A 12322-nucleotide genomic window follows, 5' to 3' on the forward strand; every position below is an offset into this window, starting at 1 on the left:
TAAAACACTCTTTATAACTGATTTTTATTTGAATATAAGTTTTTATTAAATGTATAACAGTTTATCTATTAGGGAGGTCAGAGTACCAGATTCAGCCATACTTTCACACATTCCAGTTAGGAAAAATAGCCCTAGTTTCATTTAGAATAATTTATATTACGCTTTATTTGCTTTTGTAGTTATGTATTCTGTATAATATATTTAGAATTTCCTTTGCTATTCCTTTGTCATCCATTTGTTTTGTTGTTGATCTGGTTTGAGCTAAAGCAGAAACAATTTTCTAACTTTTCAGCTAAGCCTCGTCTAAGCAGCTTCAGTTTCTGAAAGTTAATGACATGTTTTTCAGAAAGTGTCTATCTCTTGAAGTGATAGCACCTAATATTTGTTGTTATCACCAAAGTAACAGGGCACTGGTATGCAGAAAAACCATTGCACCTGCAGGGATGAGCAGACAGAATAGGTGACCCAAAACTGCACAACAGAGCATTCCTTTCCAGATATATCATAATCAATATAAAACTGAGGGATTTTGAGGGTTAAACCCTCTTCTTTTGATCGCTGGCATCCAATAAGGATCTTGTCCAGTCTTCTGCCCTCAATCCCAAATCAGTGCATTCCTGAATCCAGTTCCTCAATCCAGCCCCCATCTGTCACTGAGTCCAGCCCGGAGCTTTCAACATGCCTGCAGTGCAGCGTCAGGTGAGGTATAGTCGTTGAGGGGTTCTGTTTCATAGAACCATAGAATGTCCTGAGTTGGAAGGGACTTGCAAGGATCGTCAAGTCCAATTCCTGTCCCTGTGTAGGACAACCCCAAAATTCACACCGTGTGTCTTAGGGCATTGTCCTAATGCTTCTTGAATATTGTCAGTATTGACTATTGCACAGATTTTTGTCTATTTGTCTATATAACTTATTAGATTCTTATTTTTATTTTATTTTATTATTATTGTTTCATTAGAGCTATTTTATTTTCCAAACCAAAAGTCTCTTTCTTTCATTTCCCTTCCCTGTTTTCCCCTTTCCCTCTCTGTTTATGTGTGTGGTGTGTGTAAACTGATACCACAACTGCCTAAGTTTAGCTGCCAACCAAGCCTGGAGGGGTGGGCTAAACTGTGACCGTTGTGTAAAACTTAATATTCATAAGTTAATTGGAGAATAAAATATAGGAGGTGTTGTAATAGCGTTACTGATTTGTAACAGTAAATCAAAACTGACTTAGTTTTCCTTTTTAACATGATGCATAAATCTTATGTAATATGAGCTCCTAAAATGACAGAAAAAGCCAGCATGCTAATGGAAATAAAGATTTTGGTGAGTTATATTTAGTCTTTAGGTGTCAATCCAGTATTATTTAGGTTCTGAAACACAAAAGTTTAGATTTTAGTGTCCACGGGTGAAAACTTCATTGCTCATGCAGGCTATTAGAAAATATTAATACAACCTTTAGATGAAAAGCTGCCACAAAATGAAGCTAAAATTGAAAGCTTCAGAAAATGAAAAGTAGAAAGTACAATTCTTACCAATTCAGAAATAAAATCCTTTCGATCAAAAAAAAGTTATAAAATTATTTCCATATGCTTCCAAGAAAAAATTCATGCTTACAGCCACTGAAACCTCTTCATTATGTCCTAATATCCTACCATGCAAACTCTGCAGCTGTGAGTAATGTAGCTTAGCATTTATGGTGTCAAACAAGAAAAAAAATGATTGTAAAAGGTATTTTAGCTTCCTTTTTTTCCTACTTCTTTCACGTCTGGCAACCAATTGCTTTCTCTTTCTAAAGCCTACAGGGTGTGACATGGCTGATTCTATGTATGTGATTCTCTGATTCTACGATGAAGCAGGTCTTCATTCTTTGTACATTCAAACCAGAAGCTGTTGGATATTTTTGAGAAAGTTAAAATAGAAACAAGTGTTATGCCTCTTTGTAATGCTTAAATTATGCACGTTTGAATTAGTTTTGCCTGCAAGACCTTGTCATTATTAGTTTTACTTGTATAACCTATGGGCTATCTTAAAAATCACAAAGAAATTGACTGCTATGATTACCATGTCTCCTCGTCATATTTTCACCTACTCTTCTTTGAGTCGCATTCTGCTCTGAATGAGAGTAAAATTTTGATTCTGTTAAGATTTCTCTTTGTCAGAGAAATGGGAAAAATACTTTAGGGTTTTATTTCTAATTTATTAATGAAGACAATTTTCTCTTCTGAATTTTTATACGATTTAGATTTTTTTTTTCAGTGGAGATTTATATGATTCCATGAGAGTGGTAATGGCTTTGATGATGTGTTTCTGTTGACTCATGATATTACAAGTTGATTTTACTTTTCAGACAGTGCTGTTACCAGATACCCATTAATCTTGTCCTTTTTTTTTTTTTTTTTTTTTTTTTTTATCTCTGGTGCTCCTGTTTTCTGCCTAGGTATTTCTGTCCTTTCTGCTTTCTGTCTCTTAACAGCAGCAGCTACAGAATATTGACAACCAGACCTTTTCATCTACCCTTACACAAACAGAACCAGTGGAAAAAATAAGTGAGGGGAAAGTATAACTATCAGAACGAAAGAGAGCAGAAGGAGGAAAAGAGCAAAAGCAAGAGAGTTTCTCCTATGGCTCAGGGATCCTGTGCATTCTTAAAGATTTATGTCTTTCCTGAAACAGTGCAGAGTTCCCCAAATCCACCCAGACTAGATATAAGCACAGGACTACCAGATGTTGAATCATGATTGTAGCATAAGGAGCTCTTAATTTCTGAATCCATTGTTTAGCTTCCAGTCTTAATTTTTAGCACCATCAAATCATTACCCTTTACTGTCCTCCCCAGAAACATACTCACAGACTCATAAGCATGTCTTTAATTTACTCTCATTAAACTTTCTCTCACTGCATTTTGAAATAAGTCTTCTGAAATAGCCTTAGAGAGGAAAGATTAACTTTCTTTTTCATTCATTAAGCTTTTTTCCACAATGTAGTTTTTTTTTTAAAATACACAAGCAAGCACTAAAAGCTGTGACATGATGTGCTGGGCACTTCAGGGTTTCTTTGTAAAAGCGGATGTGTAGGTGTGTGTACTGGGTCTGTTTGACATGGAGTTAATTTTCTTCATAGCAGCTGGTATGGTGCTGTGTTTTGGATTTGTGACCATAACAATGCTGACAATGCAGCCATGTCTTAGCTGTAGCTAAGCAGTGTTTGCTCAGCATCCAGGCCTTCTCTGTCTCACTCTGCCCCCACAGTGAATAGGCTGGGGGTGTGCAATAGGCTGGGAGAGAACACGAGGTAGATGAACTGAACTCACGAGGAAGACATTTCCTGCCATATATCATGCATAGCAATAAACAGGGAAGAGAGGGAGTTCTAGGAAGTTACCTATCTTTTGCTTAGGAGCTGACTGGACATTGATCTAACCATGGGGGATGGTGAGTGATTGCCTTTGCATCAGTTGTTTTGTTTTCCTTCTCTCTTCTTTCCCTTCTTCTTTGCTTATTAAGCAGTTTTTATTTTGACTCACAGGCTTTATTGGTTTTATTCTTGCTTTCTTCTTCCCTTGTCCCCCTGAAGAGGGGAGGAAGAACAAGTCAGTGAGCGAGCAGCTGTGTGGTGCTTAGTTACCTGCTGGAGTTAGCCCACAACAGTCTCATAAGGACATATTCCCATTCTTCAAATTAGTTTACAAGTTATGAACACCAATCCTTTTGGCATTTCTGAAATTGTAAGAAGCTCTTCCACAATGACGCGACATGTCATGTTTTATATGCAGCATATTACTAATATTCCACAGTAGCACTTACCTGTACTGTTCATAGCCAATTGCATGGTGCTTTGGTGTGATGCATAAAAGTGAGACCTTGGAGTTGATGGTGCATGTTGAGTTGAGTAGTGTGGAGGTGTAAGGCAAGAATTACCTTTTCAAAGCAGAATAGGGTAGTCTGAGAAACTACTGGTAAGTTAGAAAAGAATGAAAACTTCCAAAAAACTCCTATGCTGTTAAGTTAAAAATCTGAATGTTGTTAGAGTAGATCAGTGTACTCTTAAAACAGAGTCTTCCTATCAGGAACGGGGGAGTTTAGAATTGACTGTTGCGGTTCTATCCATTAGTAAAAACATAAGTAAATTAGTGCATCAAAGTAAACTATTTGAAGTGAATAAATATCATTTGAACTGCTAATTGTAATACCTTCAGATCAAGCAACAAAATACATGTTTATGCACGTGCCTGCTACATGAGTCCTTAAATAGTCCTGGCTTTCCAGTACTTCTTAATTTACTGTGTACTATTTTATGATTATTTACTCTACTTGGAAGTAATCCTGAAATATTAGCTTTCTCCCCGTGCTAAAATCTGATAAGGCCTTTCAATGTTGTGTCTCTGTTGCTGTGATGTGGAAAACAAGCAAAAAGCTTTGAGCTTGCAAGCCTGTAGTCACAGCAGGTCTGTCCACAGCGATCTACATGTTTACATTCCTACCATATGCAGTAAAGTTTTCTCTATAGACCCATGTCACCAAGGAATTCATCGAGGAACAAGAAATCTTCAGTCAGAGAAGGGCCACAAGTGTATGAAAAAACAGCCACACATAAACAGTAAAGGTCATTAGCAGGCTCCTAAACTCCTGGCTAGGAATTAGTTTTTTGGATCATTAACGGTAAAAAGCCTAGGAAATGAATAGGACTCAGTGTCCTATTAAAAATTAGACAGAACAATTAAGAGGTTTTCCTATTTCTAATGGGAACCAGACCTAATGGTTCATTTTCCCTTGTCTAGGGGGCTGTTTCTGCATTTTGTAGTACTTTAATTTTATGTCCTTGTATTTTTAAAGAAATATCTTGAAGTATTTTTTCTGTATAGGAGTTGTAAATTATTTACAGTGGAGGCACTGAAGGCTTGGGAGAAGTAGAATCTAGTGTCTCCCTAAGACTGAGTTACTGATTCTATGTCTTGTGACTCTAAATTAGTACAGTTAGCTGTGACAGCATTTTTTCCAGTAAGCACAGTCGTATTTTGTGAACTTCTGATACAGTTGCTGCATTACGTGATTCCGTAAGTAAAAAGCTCATTTGGTTGCAAATGCACAGCCTTTTTGGTGTGAGATGTCTCTCTGTAGGATGTTACATATTTCCCTAAGCACAGTTTTCTGATTTCAACAGCAGCTTTTCTGCATTCATTTCAGTCGGAGTTTCTTGCTCCTGAGTGGATGGCTGTTTAAGAGATATCTTCTAATCTACTGTATATTTTTCAATGACCCTACTTTGGCACAAGAAAATTGCAAACAGTGAGCCTTTTTTATTTCAAAATGCAATTTTTTGAGAAGTAGGTTAAATACTTTCTCTTTTCCTATCTTTGCATCCTTGGAAGCCTGTTTTATAAAAGATTTCAAAGGTAGGAAGAGATAAAGAAAGAGAAGAAGTGAGTGGTGTTTTACACTGACTGCTTTGCCTGCAAGCCTGCCCTCTGGAAGAAAACAAGACAAGAAATTACCAAACCTTTTCACTCTATAGCTGTTATACTTGTTTTTCTCCCTATTTGCCTTAGCCTCTAAATCTCCCTGCCTAACCCTGTGGCAATAATCACGGTAATCTGTGAGCTAATTGACAATACAAGCCATGTGATTTTCCTGAAAAGAAAAAATAAAATTGTACAAGGAAAAGAAGATTGTGCATAAATGGGGTGGGGGTGAGGTGAATAAAAGGGCAAAAGAAAGGCAGGACAAGACCATCTTTCTCATTACGGTTCATTTTGTACACAGTCACTCATTTACACCAGATGCAGAATTTCTTTCTGCAGTGGGTGAATTGCCCTGTCATTACCATGAGGTTGGCTCCAAATAATCTTGGCTTTGAAAGGGCTTTAAAATATATTAGTATAGAACCATACACTCAAAAACATGTGGGAATCCATGTGGGTTTGCAGATGTGAGGATCTTCTGTGATACAAATATAGTTACATTTATATAGCATAATATTCTGCTCTGTGGATATACTCTAGATGCAGCTGTGCTTCCAGTAGTGCTATAACTATGTTACTGTGGTGCTCTACATGAGTAAATGCATCTTGTTTTTTATAGAGAGTCCATTCTAATAATGACTACTTGCGAACAGCATTGTCGTACAAGTGAAAATACTCCTCCAAGAAATGAAAGAAATTCAGCATGGGCTAGTAGATAAGGTTAATAGTGAAAATTCGAAAAATTCCATGTTTCTTTTTTGATTTGTCATGTGTTTTGCTAGTAATTGTTTTTCCTCTGTCTGACTTATTTTTCATCAGTGAGTACTTTCTGCACTGGGATTAAAATTAAAAGGCTGAGAAAAGTTTGAAGAGGTCATAATTTTTACTTTGTTATTGAAATAAGTGCTTAAGATTGCGGTTTTATTTTTGTTATTATCAAATTATATTGATTGATACCAAGATTAGCTGAATCTCAACATAATTACCTGATTTCATGTTCATCTAAATAGAGCTGTCTACACACAATGACAGTCTGTTGATGCTTTTTTAATTTTGTCTTAACATCTCCATTTCTTTAGTGCAATTTTGTTCTTTGTGTTGGAAGTGAACTCAAAGTGTCTTTGGGCAGGAAGTTGATCTGTGCAGGAAAAGACGAGTGAAAAAAGGAATGGATAAATCTGTAAAATTGAGTTTAGTGCCTGAACTGTAATCAGTCTATAGTAGCGGTTGCTAGCTATTATTAATGTTTGAACATGTAAATACTGAATGGTGACTGAAAGTGAGAATATCAGTCTTGTTCATTTTTCAGTGTCACTTTGCAATTTTAATAGCCACAAGAAGTTTTACAAAGAAACACTCTTTCCTTCCTGATTGAAAACTATCCACATTCATAGACCTGAATGATCAGTTTTCAGGCATAATCCATATACCATGTGCTACTTAAGCTGAGATCTCTTCAGGTCATATACATGAAACAGGGTCCTATCACACCTGTAGCTGGATAAGAGATCTTCAGGAAAAAAATAGTAGTCAAGTAGACATCTCTTATTAATCTTTCCTTTGAAATTACAGTAGTTCTATGCTCTAGCACAATGTAAAGTGTGTGTGTATCTGTATGTATACACAAAATACAAACCAAGATACATGAAAAAGTAAAAAGTGCATGCTTTGTAATTAAAAAGCAGTGATATCTAGTGGAAGACTAGGCAAAATCAAAGACCCCTCAGTGCCTCGTGGACTTCAGACTTCTTTCCTAATTTTCTGCATCTAATGTATCTAGAACCTGGTGAAGACGTTACATAAATGATGTAAGTATGTACATGTACATTTAATTCAGCTTGAATTGAAAAACATTGATATCAATTTAAGAGTTCTGCCAGTGCTTTTGTATCACTCAAACTGTTTTATGGCACTGCTTTTCACTAATTATATTTTGACAGAAGAAATTCTTGCTTTTTTTTCTTTTCAGACTGAAGAAAAAACGGGCCTCTCTAAAGAACAGCTTAAGACCCTTCTGGAAGAATGTATGCAGTCTCAGAGAACAATGAGACACGTTACCATGCCAAAGTCTCAGGAATCTCTTTCTTGTGAATTAAGTCCCCCTTGTTACATAAGGCAAGACTCCACTTTTCACTCCACATCTACTCTTTCCAAAATGTTATTTGAAGACCATATTGTAGGGATGTTAGTGGCTCAGGAAAAGGCTAGACTTGAAGACAAAAGCTTATGTGTTAATGCAAAGAGTGAAATCCCTGGCCACTACATCAGCAAAGCAATGGCTGATAGTCACTTATCAAAAGATTCATTGGCCCAAACAGAAGAACATGATGACTTAGAAGGTTTACTGAAGATGGGAGATAAGAGTGTTACTGAAGGTCAGTTTATGTCAAGAGCACTCAACACAAAAAGGTTGAAGAAACCTTCTTTCTTGGATGAACCATTATATTGCATCAGCATGAACAATGAGCAATCCACGGAGGCTGACATTCTCAGCATACCACTGCAAACCAAAGGAGGTGAGACTCTTAACAACCCTTTAGAATAGGCTTTTGATTATGATGAAAAAAAAAAGTAAGTTCTCACCAAAGGTATGCACCAACACAGACTCATTATTATGGTGGTGCAAGGATGTACTTTTATAAAACATAAAACTGTGCCAGAAATAATACACACAAAATAACAGAATGTTTATTAAAATTCTTGCCCTGACATAACTGGCTGTAAGACTAAGACTCTTATGAAATGTAATATTGATTTTGATTAATTCTGTCAACTGGAAAACACATATAGATTATCTTTTTGGTACTAGAAACTCATGTTCACTGTTCTGTGGAGAGCAGATATTCTCCTAGTAGCTGATATACCAATTCACACAAAAATCCAAGTGTTTCTTTAATGTTTTTAATAAGATATACTCAGCAGTATAGAAACAAACATGACCTGAATGTAGGAGAAATAATAAGTTGCTTTCTAGAGTTCAAGTTTACACATAGAAGCAAAATTGATAAATACTGCATATTTTCTATACATTACTTTTAGTTCAGTAAAGAAAGAATAGACTTTAACCAGCAAAGATTAAATTCATCCATTCTGGTATTAAGAAAAGATTTTCTAAACATCTCTGCTTTATGTCCTTTACTTAAATGCAATTATACAGTGATACTGTCATCTAAATCTACGTTTAGATTTTTAGCCTAAGACCACTTCTCTTTCTGGAAAGCAAACTGACAAATAAACCAGATTTTAGATAGGCATGGATAGATCCTTCCTTTCTTTCATAAAAGTTTTGACAGCATAAATGTATTTGTGTTTAATCCACTATAGTTTAATTGTTTTGGAAATCAATAAATGTTTTTAGTTTTCACAAGGTAGTTCTTTGTCATTATGTTAGTCTATTCTGAATCTGGAGACACATTTTTCACATTTATTGGAACATCCTATTAGCTCTTTAATATAATGTCTTAATTACAATCACAGCTGTTTCTTTGATTGTTCGTACTTAACTTCTCTACAGTGAAGGGAATATTAATATTTTTTAGAGTGACGTCAGATCATGTCGAGCTTCTCATTGACCAGCCCCCCCAAGTTCTTCTCTGCAGGACTGCTCCCAATCATGTCATCCCCCATCATGTACTGAAAATGGGGATTGCCCTGACCCAGGTGTAGGACCTTGCACTTGGCCTTGTTGAGCCTCATGAGGTTCTCTCAGGCCCACTTCTCCAGCCTGTCCAGGTCCCTCTGGATGACATCCTGTCCTTCCAGTGTGGCAACTACACCACTCAGCTTGGTGTTATCTGCAAACTTGCTGAGGGTGCACTCCATTTCACTGTCTATATCATTGATTAAGATATTAAACAGCACTGGTCCCAGTACAGACCCCTGAAGGACACCGCTTGTCACGGATCTCCATGTGGACTTCGAGCCATTGACCAATAACTCTCTGATTACAACCCTCCAACCAGTTTCCTTTCCACTGAACTATCCACCAATCAAATCCATGTCTCTCCAATTTAGGGAGAAGGATGTTGTGGGGGACTGTGTCAAAGGCTTTACAGAAGTCCAGATAGACTTTGCTCTGCACGTAGATGTAAGCATCTGAGGAGTGGAGTAAGGGAAGAATGAAGTAGTCTGCCCCAGAGGAGAGTGGGGTGGTAGTGATTGACGGGGAACATCAGAGAGCCACCTCCGCCAAGGGCAACCTGATCTCATGCAGGTTTAATATGACTATGTACACTACCAGTCTTCTTCAGCAACCTACAGCAAGAAAATCTCAGCTTGCTGCCTTCACATGAAATGAAGTTCTCCTTTAGTCTGAATAGATATAGCATGGAGTCAAGTGTGATTCAGCACCAACTGCCATCTCTCTTCATTAGTGTATTCAAAGATAGGATGTGTTACATCAAGCAAAATGCCATGTGCTGTAGCTACTCTGTAGTGAAGCGAAGTGAAGCGAAGCGAAGTGAAGCGAAGCGAAGTGAAGTGAAGTGAAGTGAAGTGAAGTGAAGTGAAGTGAAGTGAAGTGAAGTGAAGTGAAAGAAGATGAGAGAAATGAGATTCCAGCTACCAGGTAAATTTCCACATGGGACATTGGATGGTAAAAGTCTTCAAAGCGAATGTGTTAACATTTGTCACATGATAATTTAAATGTCTTTGAGTCATAATCATGCATTGTGTCAGAGCAGTGCAATGGGTTGTTTTGATTATCTGTTTCAGTTGTGGCTGGGTAATGTTCAACAATATAGACCTCAAATCTGTGTGATGAATAAGCATCTTGGGCTTATGGTCACTTTGCTTGTGACAGGTTTTGTCATTTTTTCTTTTGTTGGTGGAGGAAGGAACTGCTCTGAGTTTTCGGAGTCCCTAAATCTTTTCATATTTACTAAAAACAAAATTTAGAATATAATTAGAAATGTTGTAACCTCATCAGGCTTTGAGTCTTTGTGTCAGTGTGGGATTTTTAAAAACTACCTGAAAAAGTAATCTTTAGATACAATAAAAATAAGTAAGTGCAAAATAAAACCCACTTCAGAGGTATGTAATTGTTTTTACATTAGTGCTAAATGTTTTGCTGTTATCCATAAGTTTAAGTTCAAAAGAATTATATTAATTTATTGTATTCCATTAATATGCTAAAATGTAGATCCAGAATTAGCCTTTAAATAGACAGCAGTCCATTATTTTTGTCAATATACTGCTTGTGAGAATGTGTACACCATAAAATAGAAAACCCTGATACCTTTCCATGGGATTAATTTTTTTCCCACAAAAGTGACTCAGTTCTGTCTTAAGCAATTATTCCTGGCCATAAGAAAAAGGTTGTGAGGTTTATAAAATTTCTGAAGTTTTCTAGTGCATTCTATAGGTGAGTTTGTTGTTAGTTCAGACATAATTAAATGTGCTAATTGTATCGAGGAATGGAGATCCTAGTGGAGTCCAGTTTAAGGCAAATACATCCACAGATTAAAGTGTGAGAAGTGTCAGCTCTATTTTTATTTTTAAGTGACATTTACGTAGTTGAGCTTTGTTATGGTCTTAATTCTAAAGGACATTAAAGCACATATACATAATCTTCTGCAAAAAGTTTGATTTTCTGGCCTGCTACACATCAGTTAAATGGTGTAGTGCTGTGTAAGCAAACAAAACTGTGCTTCTGTGAAACTGGTTAAGCAGAATTTTTGTTTTGCAGTCGTTATGGTATTGTAGTCCATGATATAGATAGTTTTATTGCAATACATTACATATATTTTAAGGAAAGCATAATTATTAACATAATTCATATATATGCTTGTGTATATATGTCTGAAGGAAACTCTTTTACCTTCAGAAATAATTAATTCCTGCCTCTTGAAAGAAGCAGTCAGGGTCACATGCATGTATATGTAGGTGATGTTCACTGAGAGAAACAGAAGCCAGACTTGGCCACATACAGATATGAAAGGGTTATTTGTAATTTTTTTGAGCTAACTGGTAATTATTTCCAGCTTTTTTTGGTTTTTTGAGTGTTTTTTTTTGTGCCTGTATGATATCCATGTAGGACTGTCCATTGGCTGTAATCTTCCGACAATCCAGTTATTTTCACATGGAATTTTATAAGAGTCTTTCTCAAAAACACATTAAGGGGCTCTGACATTTTTTGAAGAAAACTAAGTTCTCTGTCAAGTTTATGTAGAATAGCTACATTAAGCTATAGAAATACTAATTAATTCTTACTTTTCTAGTGTATTTTGTTACCATAAATCTCTTGCTGTTATGAAAAAGCTTTTCCTAGAATCCTCAAGGAAGAACCTGGTGCTGACTAAGCCTTACAACATTCCTGAAGCTATGAAATACAACTTTTCATTCACAGCTGGCTTTTCAGGGATGAGCAGCTGAGTTTGAATGACTATTGACTTGAAGTGTATGTTCCAACAGGGACTCTGTTATTTCACATCAGGTCTTGGGAAGTGCCAAGTACCCTGAACTAGTTAAAATCACTGCAACTAGCAGGGACCTCACACTTGTGAAATGCTATTCCAAAGGTGCTTAGGGTCTGTACCCAAACTCAAAGACCACATCAAAAGTTAGTGGCCTCATATTTATCTGTGCTCTGTTGCTACTACATTACATTAAATAACAAGTTATGTGGGAAGGTTTTGTTTCTTGCTTGATGTTACAGGTGAAATACTTTCTATATTTATTTTCAGTCTAAATTAAAATTACAGGAAATAAAATTATTGGATAAAATGTTCACTGGTATATAGTACAGAATCATGGAGGTGTTATTTTTATTACAATGACAAGGTCATTTGCTGAAACATTACCAATAACAGGGTAAAACTAAAGCTGAGCCAAGGAGGATTTATGGGTTTTTCTTTGTTTGTTCAGCGTCTCTCCATT

General features: G+C 36.4%; 1 protein-coding gene across 1 annotated transcript in view; it reads left to right on the forward strand.

The window, feature by feature from the left end:
- Nucleotides 1-8224, forward strand: part of FSIP1 (fibrous sheath interacting protein 1) — a 79734-nt gene extending 71510 nt beyond the window's left edge. Inside the window, exon 11 of the mRNA XM_069858333.1 lies at nucleotides 7416-8224. Within this exon, the coding sequence (XP_069714434.1) occupies nucleotides 7416-7991 (576 nt within the window). The 3' untranslated portion in view covers nucleotides 7992-8224. The remainder of the gene's footprint in view (nucleotides 1-7415) is intronic.
- The last annotated feature ends 4098 nt before the right edge of the window (nucleotides 8225-12322 follow it).

Source organism: Phaenicophaeus curvirostris, chromosome 5, assembly GCF_032191515.1.
Source record: "Phaenicophaeus curvirostris isolate KB17595 chromosome 5, BPBGC_Pcur_1.0, whole genome shotgun sequence".
NCBI classification, from domain to species: Eukaryota; Metazoa; Chordata; class Aves; order Cuculiformes; family Cuculidae; genus Phaenicophaeus; species Phaenicophaeus curvirostris.